Source organism: Varroa jacobsoni, unplaced genomic scaffold (assembly GCF_002532875.2).
Source record: "Varroa jacobsoni isolate VJ856 unplaced genomic scaffold, vjacob_1.0 scaffold_568, whole genome shotgun sequence".
Taxonomy (NCBI): domain Eukaryota; kingdom Metazoa; phylum Arthropoda; class Arachnida; order Mesostigmata; family Varroidae; genus Varroa; species Varroa jacobsoni.
In genome coordinates, this window is record NW_019213470.1 from 193,229 (window position 1) to 209,604 (window position 16,376).

Consider the following 16,376-nt stretch of genomic DNA (forward strand, 5'->3'; position numbering starts at 1 on the left):
TTTTTTTTTTTTTTTTTTTCTTTTTTTTTAACAATTATGTGCAGCTGTTCTGACTTTGAAGTAATAAGCGGAATTATATAGTTCAGCAAAATGTCCGTTTCTCAGAGCCTAAGCTTCTCACTACTAGCGTCCTTCTGCTAAGAAATCGACACCAGAGTTTCCACTTAATGACCCGTGTGTGTTTTCTGTCAATTTTATATGCAGCACATTGAATCGTTACGATGCCTGACATAAATATCGCTTCACGTGAATCTTGCTGCATCAAATATTAGTTGACACTGTCAGCGATAATTATTTTTTCTTGCAGCATCAGTAGGCGATATTGTATAGAATCCCGATCCGTTCAGAGGTTTTGTCAAAGAAGACCTATCGGATCGATTTGTGATGCGAGAAATGCCCCCTAGTAGATGGAACATAGCATCCACGGCACTGTATATATCGTTTTCCGCAAAACTGATCCTTTAGGACAATCTTCCATCTCTATGCGTGGGTAGGTTAGCCGATCTGGCCTAGCCGGCTTTTGATGGCTCTCAGCAAATGGGATGCATATGACGATCTAGAAAATTGCAGTAGTATATACGTAGAGTATAAATAAAGGCGTTTGGCCTGTAGCCTTGAAAGTCCAGGTCGTCTGCATTGCTAGTCATACACAAGCTCACATCAAGGCTGGGGTATAATTATTATGTCGCTTTGAATTTTTTCTATTACAATGGTCGAAGACAATTGTCAAATAATGGTATTAATGTAAAGTAGAATTCGTGATAGCTTAGGGGGTAACGTCTTTTCCTGCTAAAGTTTATACGTAACGGTCTAGGTTCGAATCCAAACATGGATACACAGTTCGTTAGAACCGGCCGGAGCCAGCAATGTTACGTTATACCTACCGGCGTGAAACAGTTGGTTGTTTTGTAGATAGTGGCCGTTTAGTTCAGTATTGTACTGAACCAAGCCTGATTTGGTGTTTGCTATATATTGTGGTAAGTATATAGAAACAATAATTTAAAAGTACCCGAAATCCTTCATAAAACCGGTTTTTTTTTTACTTCCTGGTCGCCTGTAAAATAAAGTAACAGAGGGGTGACTTACTGTATGCCTTTATTAAGTGAATGACTCCGAGTGAGGGGGAGTCCTGTATTTGCTTCGACCTGACAAGTCATCATGTCACGACAGCTCCGTGTATTAGGATGTTTACGCCGTACGAAAATCAACACCGAAACTAGCAGGAAAGTACCGGTGATGAAGAAGGCGATACCAAGTGCGAGCAAGGGCAAATTCGACTGTGGCTGTAAAGAAGGACAAACAATTATCAGCATGAGCTATTATCCCTATACCTATTGTTGTACCGACTAGTAATAAAAAATCAATCATTTTTTGCAAAAACAAGTATAGTAAAGAATCTCTTAACAGGAGATCAATTGATAAGCGTTCGGTGCGACAGAGCTGTTTGTCGACTGTCCTACTCGATATTTGCCCACATTGGCATTAAGGAGAATACATTGTTGTCCTTAGGATTACGAACAGTTACTGGCCTGACATTTGAATGACGATAACTCCGTACAAATGGAAAATGTCTTGGAATTTTTAAACTAAGCCCTTGGCAGGGTCGGTAAACACGGCCTCTGTTAGTAACCGCCACTGACCAGTGGATAAAGTGTGATTTGCAGTTAGATTGCTTTCGCTCAGTTAATATTTAGATCAGTATAAAATTAAGGGTCTAACAGGAGCATCTCAGTCGTTGGCTTCAGGCGATTAAAATCCATTGGAAGGTAGCAGAATAAATAGGTTTTGCTTTGCCACGATCCAAACATTACCATACAAGAGATCGATTTTAACACTAAACCTACCACTACCGATCTACTTGACCGTTTACGAAATGTTTTTTTTTATCATTTCATGTAATTAAATATTATCGAATCGCTATCGCACTTTATGCCATTAAAAATCTACGCTTAATTATGAAAACAACAACCTTCTTTAGGATCGGTCATTTCGATCGGGCGCAATACGGACAGATAGACGACTAGTGTCGACAGGTAAAAATAGAGAAAACTGAAATCGTGTCTAGCCTTCATTTTACGTCTAGATTACTCGCTCGCCTTATCCATACGTAACACCGTATATCAGTAAGGGTGATCTGGGACCTTCAGTTATATGCTGTTTAAGAATAGGAAAGAGGACAAGCTATTTAATTAGTTATCGCACTTCTTATTTAAGCAGACTTGCGTGTACCGTTTGTATATATCGGCTGGTTCATGGTGACCCGTCAGCAGAGGGCATTGGAAAGTTTAGGTTTTATGGAGTCGCTGACTGCTATCACAACATACTCGAAAGTGGAGTTTCTCCAGGTGGCTACGATTAAGTGCGCTAGGTATCGTTAACAGCGCACGACTTATGACATCTGAATACGTTTAGAACTGTGGTCCTATAGGACCTGCTCACCTGAGAAAGTTCTTGCAAAGTCTTCTCGAACATGAAAACTGCATTAGCTTCGTATTATCTGTAATAAGCGGCGATGGCATTATATCAATTCTGGTATTCCCTCTCATAAAATTTAAGCGCTGGCCCGGATTTATGCAGATCTGATTTACCGAGCTAACAGATAAAGAGATACACTGCGGTACAACCGTGCTTAATTTGGCAGAATGGTATAAAAAGCTTAACGGCAAATTTTATCGAATACTTGATTCTGAGTAGTAAATTAGTTTTAAATTAGAAAATTAGAACGTAGTGCTCAGGCAAACATTACATTTAGTCTGTCTTGCGAAGAGGCGACTCAGTACAAAGAACTTAGTTCTGCTGTAAGATACAGTTAACAATTCGGTGCTATGGCCAAGGTCGTGGGGGTGAGGTCTGATCTGCCTTCATCTAGGTTCTTCGAGATCTGTTTGTCTCTCTGAAAGTTTCCTGATGCCTACTTTTTTAATTTGCCATTTACATGGGTGTTGTTGTCTCCAATTGTTAACTTTCACATTCGATCGAAAATAATCTAGAATCCAGTGCTATGTTCCCATGTCTACAGGATTAGACAGTACTCTTTCGGAACGGTTCGATTCCGTAATTCTTTTGCCATAACGCATTGATCTACTCGGTTGAAGGAGTCTACGCTATTAACCACTCAAGTGTTTAAAAATACAAGTCTGGTAAGTAGATGTTTTTAATATTGCAAAGATACTGTATCCTTTGGCACTTGATCTGTTCTCCTGTCATCTTGTGTGACTACAGCCTGCGAATGCCGCCGTATCATAAGAATCGCCTTTGCTGAAATCATTGTCGTCAGACGCGGCGTTTGGATCATCGGCAAATAAAAACGGCCGCACACAATATTCCGTTGCGTTTGCCTATAGCGATATTCTGGATCGAAATTTTCACGTAAGGCAAGAACAGAAGGCGTCCACCGCTTTTTGGGTGAGATGATCGCTTTTTGAGATAGCTCGAAATTGACGTCCGGCCAACTATAGCTAAATATTATCCTGATACTATGTTGAGCAAAAAGAATCAGGCCCAAAACTCGTTTTAGCTTTAACGTACTATAAATGAAACTAGTAAAAGCAAATAGTTAGATACTTTTATTGTAAGTTATCTGTTTCGAACTATCGTTGGCTAGAGCAAAATCAGCTGTGCAATGAGCCATTTAAACGTTTAGAAAAAACTGTATCGCTCTGACCTGCCTGAATAACTGTAATAAGAATCTTAATTTTATTCAGACATCGGTAGAGGTCACAGAAGCCTGCTTGGACAAGGCCGCCGGCTGTTTTAAGTTGTTTGATCTATCGAACCACCTACCGGTTCGTTGTTTTCAAAATGGCTGATTATGTCACAATCCGAAAGGTGCGAAAGATGTTACATTCAGTGCGAACAGGCATACCGTATATGTCATTTCTTTGCAGCATAAAATCGTTCAGAATATTTCCTTTAACCGATTAATAGGTCATTAAGGTTTTAATTTTAGGTACAAAGCACACGACAACGAAAGTGAGAAAAGAGGACGAGCGACTTAATGAGTTAGATGACGTTAACTGGTTAAGTTCAATCAATGGAATAATTTGTTGAAGTTCTTGATTACATGCAATTGGCAACAAGTACGAGGTAACTGATAACCCAGCAACAGTCTGGGGGTAGTGGCCGGGCTTTTTTTTCGCACATCAGATCTTGTTGATCCCATTTAGCAACAGGTCGAAACGTGAACGAACCTGAAAGGTGGTTTCCTTTATACGACAAAGCCCGAACTTTTAATCACACATTACCGTTTTATAGAACGACATGGCATGTTCGGCATACACCAATAACCCTTATCCTGCACGCCTATAACATCATCACACCGACGATGCCTTTACTCGCCCCGCTTAGCATTTACTGCACCATCGCCCCTCAGCATAACAACCTGTCGGTGTTAAAGCGCTGCTATTTCAACTTCTTCTGTTTCCTGCCGGTAGCTGGGTCTGGAACAAGACAGCTGCTTGTACGAAGCCTGTCACCTTTCCTCGAAGGACCTATACATAGTCATCTCGGAACCCCTGGAGCAGCTTTTCAGAAATCCCACAAAGACGTTCGCCGAACGCTTGTAGCTCTTGGGATCAGATTTGCAATTCGACAGTTTGATGCAAACATATATTAACTGTGGAACAACCGGCGTGTGATCTAATAGCCAAGATGTTATAATTACGGGCTTCGGCAAGCTGTTTTTCTGCAATTATCGTATTTTTTTTCGCTTCATCTATAGAACGTGTAGAAATAGTGAATTTGACAGATTAATGTCAACATGCGACAATGCTTACTACGGAACGTTTCTACTTATTGATGTACATAAATGAAGCCAATATTATTGTCATTTACCTCGACTGGCAGCGGTAACGTAGGGTTGTCAACGTTTCCAGATTTGAAATTGTCGCCTGTAATGAATAATCAAATTGAGGGGTTCTTAGTGGCAGCTTTTGCTATTTTCGTTTGGTACCTTACAGGCTAATGGTTAACTGTTAATAACCGACAGTCTCATCTATATTGTTTATAATAGTTAGAGACGAATATTTCCCACAATTGTAAATGATAGATTCGAAACGAAAAGTAGTTTTCCGTTAGGAAAAAAAAAATTGTCCAAATAACATTTTACGATGACCGACGCTTAAAAACTAGATGAGAAGCTAATAGTCGTCCGTAGGCATCGTTGTTAGCGTAGACAGGCTGATCGTCTTGTTATGATCGTTTCTCAGACTTTGCTCACTATGTGAGCACTATGTGGATACGACATGTGAAAATTGAACATCTGTGAAGGTTGGTATCAGTTAGTTCCATACCGTTCTCGTCTCCCTCTAACGAAGGCTCGCACCAAACTATGTAGGCTTTAATGAAGACTTTTAAATATCTTGGAGAGTAAATCTTCAAGTAGTACATCTTATTTAGGTCTACTATGATCACGTTTGCTGCGATCAGGGTCGCATAGTGACAGTACTGCTGGCTGCGGCTCAAAAGTTGTAATTACTCATTTCAGTCTGACGGTAACGTCGTCAGTATCAAACGTCCACATAACACAGCAAAGCGTATATCTCTCCGTAATTGTGACCACAAATAAATCGGATTCCACAACTATTACGCTAACATGTTATGTTTTACCTGTTTCATAGCGGCGACGCTATTGCGCCGTCAAACTGGTTAGCGATCAGTCTATGAGTGAATCAACTACACACGGTACCTTCGCTCTGACTGCCGTCAATAGTGGTCATGGCGACGTCTAACTAAATGATCAACTGCTGTTATCTATAGAGCTGCGATTTTATATAAGGAATGTACCGTGCACGGTGCTAGCACTGATTCCCTAACTGGCTAACATTTTCGTGTTGGAAGGACGTGTAGAACTAAACCAGTGGGGGGTGTGAAAACTAGATAATAGCTATGCTGGCTTTGACACTGACTTGTGATGACCGCAGAATTTTGCCGATGTTAAAAATGCCTAGCTGATTATAGTTGCAGGACCGTCATGAAGCTTGTATTTCAACGGCGTGGCGGTATAATCCGACGTTTGATACTGTGAATCGCAAACGTGAGGTTCCGGTATATTTGCCGCTGTTAAGAGTCAACTGACGGCTAATTTTACCAGTGCAGTGGGTTGTCTGATTTTTATTGGGATCCTGGTACCTAATGACGCTAAACAGTGAGACACATATGGCACTTCGACCGAACAAAACCGTATTTGATAGTATTCCTTGTAATCAGCATACTTCACAATTGTAGCTTATGCACTACGCGATCTTGCACGGCAGAGCATGTCACTCAGCGACCAACGTTTAACTTGTAATGTATTGTAGTTATGTTGTTAGAAAGTGATTCTACATGAAGATGGAAATTCTACCGGGCATTATTGGCTCTTGGTTTCCGCTAGATTCAATTTTTGAGAGTACGATTTATTCGTCCTGTACCAGACAGCCTATTCCTTTGCCGTAAGCAGAGGTGGCTAGCCTGCAATAGCCATCGCGGCTGCCCTGCAGGTCTGTATGGCAGGACATACTGTGACAAGAATTGATAATTATCTGTTTGAGACAGGTCATCCGGTCTCTTTGCAGACGGCAAGTATGCTGGCTAGAGAGGATATGCTATTGACCCCAATTGTGCGGAGAGGAGTCAATATCAACAACAGTTGAAAAGAAACCAAGCAATGTGGCATCCTGATCTTTACAGGGCCTAGCCTTTGGAGCACCCAGCCATACGTGACAGTGCGCTTTTTTATAGCCTTTGCTTATATTTTTGGGGCTTAAGTGGGTTGGCCGCATCCCAGTGCACACATTTGGTCAGTGACAGACTGTTATGGTCTACCTAAACGCTCCGTGTTATGAAATCAGCCTGTATCGGTTGAACTTAACCGCGTCATCATAGCGGAGTTCCCAAGCTTGACCGATTTACCAGAGCAGTTCTCAACGTTACTCATTGGCTTTAATGGAATTCTATAATCTGCTTGTTGTGCCAGATGGTTTGCGTGGTTCGGATGATAGAGCTAGGTATTTTCAAAAAGTCGCAGCCGATTTCGTTAACTTGCAACAATAGCAACCCAAACCGGCCGAAGCAAGGAAAGGGTGGTACTGAATCCATCTCAAAGCCTGGCAGTATTCAGGCGCAAGCCTTTTGTACCATTTGGCTCGATTCGAAATCTTTTGAAACGCAAGATGCTTTTTCGAGACGCGAGATTTATTGGCCAGGCAGAAGGGTCATCGTCGGGTTAGAGTAAGCGACCAAAGACGAACGCAATAATAGAAAAAGAGCAGTTACTTGGCTGCATCACTTGGTAGCATTGCTGATGGGATTCTCAACGGAAAGAATAGTCCTAAGTTTGAAATTGGTTGAATCGATCTGGCGCGGTTGGAACTGTTGCAGACGATTCATTCACGAGAGCATTATAAGTAACCATGAACCTATTACTATATGTAACAGTATAACTATCGATGTGAATTTGTTCATGTAAGAACTGCTTGACCGTAATGAGAACTAACGGATCACGGCTTCACGTAACTGTCAGCATTATCAAGGTCGATTTCTACGCAAAGATTTCCCGCTGAGATCTCGTTCATATATGGCAATCGGTTTTCACGATATCGTTTAATTAGAAGCCATCCAGTCCAACTGGCTGAGGAGAAATAAATGAAAAGACGATGTTGTCCTGTATGGAGGCAATCACTTCGCAGCTGATTAAGGTTATAATCACAATGTTTTCACAAAGCATTTTATCAAATATCTGGATGGACTAAATTCGCTGCTAGAGTAGATCGTCTGCTAACTCGTGCCAGAATTCTGAATAAAGTGGCCTATTTTTACATGCTATTTGGAAAAACAAAATAGTATTTACGGTAATGCTTAGCGAATGTATCAGCTACGAGGAAATATGCATTTTACACTACCCCTCTACGTTCTGGATGTTTCTAATTTTGCATAACATGTGTTCGGTAGTTCCATATGTAGAAACCTACAAATGGGCACAACTGTGACCCATTCATTTAGGAAATAAACCCACTAAGCGAAATGACGTGGCGCGCCGCCGAAAAAAATAACGTCACGAATAATTATTGCCAGTTTGCAGAGTTCATTTGGAAACCTTTCTAGCACACGGCCACCTGGAATGGTACAGCAACCTAGAATGTTTGCCAAACTTTTTGAAAATTCGCCCAAGAAAGCTGGGACCGCTTCGATCCCTTAGACCAAGATTACATGCTAGAATGTAACTTCAATATGGTATCTCATAATGTTCATGCATTTAACGAATTTGTTGAATCAACGCATAATTTCTAGTAATAGGGTAGCAGTAGCAATAATAACCTATTATTATACAGATAGTTCGATTTGTTTGCTTGTGGAATTATAAGACTGGAATGGAAAGAAATGAAAGAATGGAAGACCGCGGTAGGTAGGTAGGTAGGTAGGTAGGTAGGACTTTCTCATATGATGCAATACAAACACAACTTCACCAAATAGACAGAAGGTGTGAAGTTTTAGCAACAAACGATCTTACATTGAAACTAATTTTAAACGTTACTAATGGAAGATCGATTGTAATTGATCCCAGTAGCTTTCGGGTATCACTCTATGCCTACCCGCCAAGTCAGGTCACTAGATTTTATCTCGGTCTTTTACTCATTATCGTGAAGATGTCGAGTTTTACGTCAGGTATCTGTTAGGTACTCCAACAGATGGTTGGTTTTTAGTATGAAATCGACGAGCCTCGGATTCAAAGTTCGAGGACTTCCCTTATGTGTAGTTGTCAAATACGTTATCTTTCCAGTGCGCTTGCCTAATATGTAATAGCTAACAATAGTTAGCTCAGGTAACTATCTGTAATTTGTTATCGATAAATTAGCGACGCATAGAATAAGCTTGAAGGATGGCTCGCGCACTCATGTCTTCTTAGCACCCTTAATTTAATAATCGCCGAAATCTACTGAATAACTCTACCAATATTAGCAAACTCAATATAATACATCCCTAGTTGTTACCGTTGTGGGCATAGGCAAACGTACTGAGTAATTTTTTTCCTTTAATCATATAGTTCAGTTTACTGGATCTTCATCTAAAAACAAATGGATAATAATGAGAATGATGCATATAAACTCGTCTAATATTCTTATCTAAGCATCTCGAGCCAAACCATGATTACATGTACATGTATAGACGATCCATCGGAATCATTTCGATGCACACTCTGCATTTAACTTCAAACAGATAATAAGGTGACGTGTAGAGAACTTCGTGACGTACGTGCTACTTTAAGTACTTGCCTTTCGAATCGACCTCAGCGTTAAACTGAAGCCTTAACACCATAAATCACACGTCGACGTCGAAACTTTTCGGTCTATTTTCTAAGCGCCTCTTCACAATGACACTAAGCAAGTTGGCACTCTCGTGACAATATTTATTGAAGGCTTATCCAGACAGTCTTGATACAGCGCCTGGCAGATTTAAATATCGGCTGTTTGGCTGCTACAAGTCCTTATTCTAGAACATACTCGCGTGACGCACGTACATGCCAAACTTGTCCCTACTAATCGGTACGCCATCTTACGTATAGCCTACCATTTGACATTATAGCTAGCTACGATTTTACAACACTTTTTGGAACACTGAAACAAACTTATTTATCAACGGGTACGCTTTCTTCAAAGAGATATCACTGGGCATAATATTCAGAACATGGGCATAGGGTAGAAATTTTAGGAAAAATGGGAGTCTTCTTTAGACCATGCGCAAGCCAGAGGTTGATTGAGTCGAGGATTGATTCCTGCATTTACGGTAAAAATGTTCGTTTGGTGAGTAATCCAAACAGGTCTGCTGTGCTTTTCTTGAGTGAACAAATGATCATCAATCATTTTAGCATTTACTGTAGTCAGAAAGCCTCTGCGTAAATCTCTTTGCATCAGATTTGCCTCTAAGACACTTGCGAACAATTCGAGTAATAGAAGGCCAGGGTGCGTAAAAACCCACAGTGTTAACTGTGACGTAATTATCGCCATTTCCTTTTCCTGACGTGTTCTTCCCATTCTGGTGTATGAAAAGCTGTTTTTGACTGCTTAGTAGGCTCGTACTTACCAGAACAAATTAGGAACTCCGACAGGCCAATTCGACTGAATCATTTCGTGGATAGCGGACATTACGAAAGGCACCAAGAGTGCAGTACAAACTTCGGAATATACAGCTGTTACGATTTACTGTTTTTAAGTTTCGTCAGTGTTTTTTTAATATGTCGCAAGTTTCGAATTCTACGTAGATACTTTCTATACAACGACATTGTATTTGTATGACGGTAATCTATTAGGGTGGTTTTTACTATTTACTTGAATTTCTACGGTGCATATTCGAAAATTCAGTTAGCCACGTTACGGCCTATATTCATGTCAGTCTAGCTCTATAGGTTGGCCTGCATGAGCTGAAGAATTTCTCTGTTCCACCCGTTTCTAGAACGTCCCATTATAAAGATGCCACTTTGGTTTACTTGAATTTTAGCGAAGACTGGTGGAAATTGTTTGTTTTCCCAAGACCCCACTTGACCTGTATCGTCGATAGAAGATTGTGGAGTTGAAAATATTTCTCACATCAAAGGTTGCTGCCTTCACTATTGATGGGTAAAATGCTTACTGAGCCCAATTAAAGCAACAGCGACTTATGAAATCTTAATTAAGAAACTTTATTTGTCCTAATTTGTTTTGACAATTCCGATCACAAATCCGGCTTAAGTAACCTGCTTCGGAGACAGCTTACTGACAGGAAAAGCTCTAAGTTAAGTGGAAGGTACTTCATTGCAAAGATCGTTCACTCTCAGCATTCAATTCAGTTTCAATACGCTATCGTATTTTCATAAGAGCCAAACTTCCATTTTCATCTTATCGTTCATGTTTTCTTTAGTCTGGTTGTGTATCCCGCCCTGTTGATTTTTCCATGCCGCTCGGTCCAGGACTATTATCCTTGTAGGCTCTCACGAGTATCAAACGAGTTAAGAAATTCAACAGATCATAATCATGAAATGCTGTTTAGATGCAGAGTCATTATGAATAATTCTGTATTGCCTGGAACCATCTGCGTTACCAGAATACCATATTACGCTGCAGCTCCAAACGATCTCCAGGTCTGGTCTCACAAGCCTCTAAACTTTTTTGAGCAGCAAGCAGGTCGTCGTGAGGCATCCGCATTTCCCTTCCCTTATTCTATAGCCTTCTACAAGTCGCTTTAGAGTTTTTATTATTGATGAACGGTTAGCTTTGGCTGGAAACACTTTGCTCGCTCTGTCGTTTCTTATACACGTTAAAGGAGTGCGCAAAATTTCCAGATGAAAGCCTGTGCCGCCATTCAGGAGAAAAGCGTTATTTATAATCTTCACAGCACGTTTTACGTAAGTAGTGCTACAATAGAATACTCAACCTTCTTCCGGTCGTGGAGAAAGAGGCAGCGTGATGCGCCACGACTCGTTCAGGCCAATCTGGCCTTTTTTGGAATTTAGGTCGTTCGAAAGATCACTGTTTTTTCCCTTTAGAAAAACACGTATCAGTATGTCGGCGGCGGCGGCGCTAGTTTGCAAGCGAATTTTAGACAGAAATTTAGGAGAAAAATCTGTAGTAAAACTAAAAAACGCTCCGGGGTCTTATAGGATGAACGTATGGCAGTAAGATGAATATGACTCTGTATGGATAATAAGACAGAAAGGTCAAACACAGGGTCTAATATGGCATACGGTAAAATAATGGTTAAGGTAAATCTTTATCTATGAAAACGACCGAATACACCTTCTTTTAGAGGGCTTTTACAATGTGATGGGCGCCACCCACATTTCTTGCGGCTGTTTCAATATGGCAAGATAACGATAGACTTGATGCATTATTGCAGGTAACGGTTCGGTCAACAATGCTAGGACGCGTACAGGGCCAGCGATTTCTGTTCCGATTTTTTTTCTTGTGATGCCTAACCCGATTAATAAACACATTTCTGCGTATAGGGCTAATAAATACGTAGGCTTAGTTTCTAATTGGCATTCATCAAGCTTAGCCTACGATTGAGGGTTTAGGCCTTGTAACTAGATATGAATACGACATCCGCGATCTTCGCTAGATCTATTCGCACGTATGCATTCTGTATTAAAAACTTAATTAACGAACTATAGAAACAAATGCTTGCGTCAATTTTGTTGATGCAGTTACTGCCAAGTTAAGCTTGGCTGCTGTTGTGCAAAAAAAGATGTAATATAGGTGGCGACAACTCCTTAAGTCTATGTAACCCCTTTATTTACACTCGAACGGCTCGGCCGACAAGCTTAAATAAGTCTAGGTCCGATTCTGGTACCCATCCGGGCTTTATGCGTCAGAGCGAGTCCAACTCGTATAAGTCCGATTTCGCTTTTTGTTTACCGCTTCTCGAACTCTAAGGAACCTACAATCAAGCACACAACACAGATAGATAATTTCTCCCTCCTCTTTGGAGACCTCTGTGATGCACTCAGAGGTCCTGAAACCAGATCACTAAAGGAACGATTCATCATGTCTGTTTCTTCTAGATAATTTTCACTCCCTTGTATCTGCGATCTATCGTTAGCGTTTTAATATCACAAAAAATAGTTTTAGCACTGTGTCTCACCAAATGATAACGATCGGGCCAGATCACACTAGTTAGTCCGTCTCAGCCCTAAACGGAGTTATTGCCAGAACAACTTTATGATAGCCAACCCACGCTACAAACTTGCCAGCGTACTGTTATTAAGCGTGCACATAAGCTGTTTTTGGTAACAACAGCTGTTTTATCAATAACAGGTGCACTGGTGGCGGTGCCTGCAGAAGGAGTCGTCTAAAATCAACCTCTATGGCAACTTCCCCAGTGGTAAGCAATATAGGACAAAGTCAATCGTCCATTAAATATAACATGTGGATAACGATTACGTTGCACGGCAACACTAACTATCTATTTGACAACTGGTAAGATTTGTTTGCTGCTATCATCCTTTTCTCTGTTCCCGTCTTCTCTCGACGTTAGCCTTATCGCCGTAAGCTATCCTGCCGTCTTATGATACTGCTTTACCCTTTGCGCCCTTGCATTAGTGCTGTCGTAGGTAAGTAGGAAGGGCCAATTGCCATTAATGCCACTAGCCTGAACCAGCGACTTCCTCTAGGAGAAGGAAGCACGGCAAGAGTACGAAAGCGAACACGCATCAGCGAACTTCTCCATTGCTTCTCTATCACCATAGATAGATTGTGCCTGGACCTTACAAATACAAGTTATTCCTATCGCCTTCTTCATCTCTCGATCTCTCCTCCATGCGTGGACTAGGATTAGGAGCTGTCCCGTTCACACCGGCGCCTAACAAAATTACGTCCTCTCGTTCTTCCAGTACGTACAGCTGTGGTTTGGTAAGCTTGGACTTTTCATAAGCATCGACCAAGCTGTTCCGGCGCCACGCCGTAATGTGATTACAGATATAGTCCTCGACTATTGTGGATATTTCAGAGAATATTAATATGTATATATATTAATATTACCTGAATTACAAGCTTCAAAAGGGTAGCCAACTTAGATCCAACGTAGCAAGAATGGCTTAAAGTGAGAGAATATGAGCACCAAGAATAGAGAAAATATGGAAGCTGGCCTACACTAAATTCTCTTTTGTCTATGATACTTCCTTTTCCTCATTTTAGTCTGTTGTTGTCACCACTGTATCTATTTCTCTTGGACCGGAAGCCAGTTGCAAAAGCTACCGTACCAGTCGCTGGCTTCCGTCTCGCGTTGCCAAAATGTCATTGAAATTTAGTCAACAGTGCAACTGAGCAAAATGAACGGAAGGACAGGGAGCAGGAACCCTTGTTTTAGGATAATTTGCTGTCAGCTTGGTTAGGGCCTTTTTGATTTTTGCTGGGGTCTTGATTGGGCTTGTTTTTGTGCATCTAGTACGAAAACCAACCTAGATGGTCGAGGGATGATGCAAAGCGGAGCGACAGAGGTCGCGGCATTCGGAAGTACTGGCAGTGCACGAGATGCAGCAAAAAAACGAAAATCAATACTACGTTTCTACAGAAAGGGACTGTTTCAACTCGGACCGCGCTGTAGCCGCACCGGAGCTGACTTTGTCCATTTGTAACAATAACCTATAAGAGAAAAAAGCAGAGGCTACGATAAACTTACCCTATATTCTAAGCTATAGCGTGCGGGAAAAAGTGACGGAAGGTTTGTAGGGTAGCGCCCCGGATAGGTCCGCCTAGAAAGCAAGGGTACTTATTTGTCTGCCGAGCGTACCATCCCGTTCCTGTACATACTACTGACTGGTAAAATTAGCGTTCATTGAGAAATAAGTGGAGGAATCATGAAGTGTGTTGAATTGGTGCGGCGATTATCGCTATTTCTCGACCGACCCATCTTTTTCCCTGCTGGAAAGAGCTTCATCCTTAATAGAAGGTAAAACAAAGATTGGAGAATGGGCCAGAGAAAAGGCGCCACAAGAAAAATAGAGGACATAAGATTCAAGGTCTGATGGCTATGTCAGGGTGATGACTCAAACGCGAAGTATTTTTCATGATATTGCTGTCTGGTACAGTTTCCGGAACTAAGTAAGTGAGGGGCGGATCAAATAATATTGAAGATTACATCACTGTGGAAGGCAGAGTACTTGAAGGGTATACTGGACAAATATTACTATGTCGTCGAGAGTTCAACTGAGTAATTTGAAAAAACAAAGTACAAATACAAAGAACATAAAGATGCGCAGTTGGTTTTGGCTCTGAAAGCTGTAACCCTGATTTCATATAGTCCGTCCAAGGCCATAGCTAAGAATATGGAACTCACATGTTTTTTCTCGTCACCTTAAACGTATACAATTGAGTCTTTACTTGTTCAACAAAATAGCCCAGTGCTTAAGTGATCATCACGAAGTCAATCTACTCTACAGTTTTTCTGACAAAAAATCGTATAGATTTCTTTAGAATCTACTAACTGAATACACGCTGAGTACGTTTTCCCACTGGCGCACATCACAGTGCTGCACACAAATAGGCAAGGGGTCCGGTCACCTCTATAGGCGCTGGAGGCAATACGACGCAGCCTGCAGAAGTCTGTGACCGACTAAATGAATGGACTGTTTTCGGACATTCCTTCTTTTGTGATCACTGTGCTTTTCATGCTACGGTGTAGCGGCTGAGTTCTGCCTTTGTAGTATATTTTCACTAGCTACTTCGTTGGTTCTTGTGGTCCCTTGGTGGAGTGAACGGCGACGACGACGGCGACGTCGACGGCGGCCTAGTTCAGGCTGTCACATCCCCGATGGGAACGTCTTTTCGTTTGCGGGCTTGTATTTACTTGGGCCCGAAGGATGCTACGGTAAGGTCCAAAACGATATTGCTACGCCTTCGCCTGGACCTTTATCAGGCTACACGGCCACTATTACGACTGGTACTGCGGTAGCTGTTACAGCTTTTACAGCGTCACTTAATCATGCCGCGTTCGATTAGCTTAGCAAGTTCACACTTGTTGTTAGGCGAAGACATATAAAGAACTGACCTTAGAAGAATTTGTGGTACGAGCGATGCTGTAGAAAGTGCCTTTAGCTTTGGCTAAAACTTCTTGTTTTGAGCCGTAAAGAAAATCGACAGAAGACAGCATACGTAATGACTTTTGTGACAAAACCTAAGGAGACTACCATTCCGATACAACGATACAGATAACAACCAATTTCATCAACGCTTGCCAGCAACGCAAGTGTCATGATACGGAGAAGTTTTCATCGGACTGAAGAGAGTAGGAGTTTGGATTAAATCTTTGATGTATTCCCATCATTTTATTAGAGAATAAGCAAAAAAGCACTTAGATTTTACAAACCAATGAACGTTTACTCAGCCGCTATGTCTGCAGAAACAGCTGATATGCCGAGCCTACAAGTTCTCCATGGCAGATCACCTATTAACTGAACAAACATTGCCATGTTAAGATGGTGAAATTAATAACACATCAATGTTTTTATGTTTTTGCGTATCCATAATTTAGTGTTTTTTTTATTGTAAGTATTACATCTATAACATAGCAGATAAAACTTAAATCGCTCTATATGATCATCGTGGCTAGCTAACGCAAAGTGATACATAATGCTCCGTTAACTCAATGGTTAGGTATTTTAATAATGCAACTGAATTTGTGACATAAGTGGTACAAACGATATATTGAACTGTAACTTAGCACCTTCGGTAGTTATATATATATATATATATATATATATATATATATAAACTTATCAAGTCTTTCCGTTTTGCTGAATTTCTCATCGAAGGTCATCAGTCGATACCGTCAACACATAGTTCAGGCTTTAACGCTAGTAGTTATCTATAATATAGAGAGGGTCGGCCTAACATGATAGACGCTAGTTCATCAACTTATTACTCAACAAT

General features: G+C 41.1%; 1 protein-coding gene across 1 annotated transcript in view; it reads right to left on the reverse strand.

Moving 5' to 3' along the window:
* Positions 1 to 16,376, reverse strand: part of LOC111261551 (NT-3 growth factor receptor) — a 145,588-nt gene that overhangs the window by 54,175 nt on the left and 75,037 nt on the right. Inside the window, exons 3-4 of the mRNA XM_086968753.1 lie at positions 4,834 to 4,889; positions 1,087 to 1,283 (exon numbers count right to left, since the gene is read on the reverse strand). Of these exons, the coding sequence (XP_086824879.1) occupies positions 1,087 to 1,283; positions 4,834 to 4,889 (253 nt within the window). The remainder of the gene's footprint in view (positions 1 to 1,086; positions 1,284 to 4,833; positions 4,890 to 16,376) is intronic.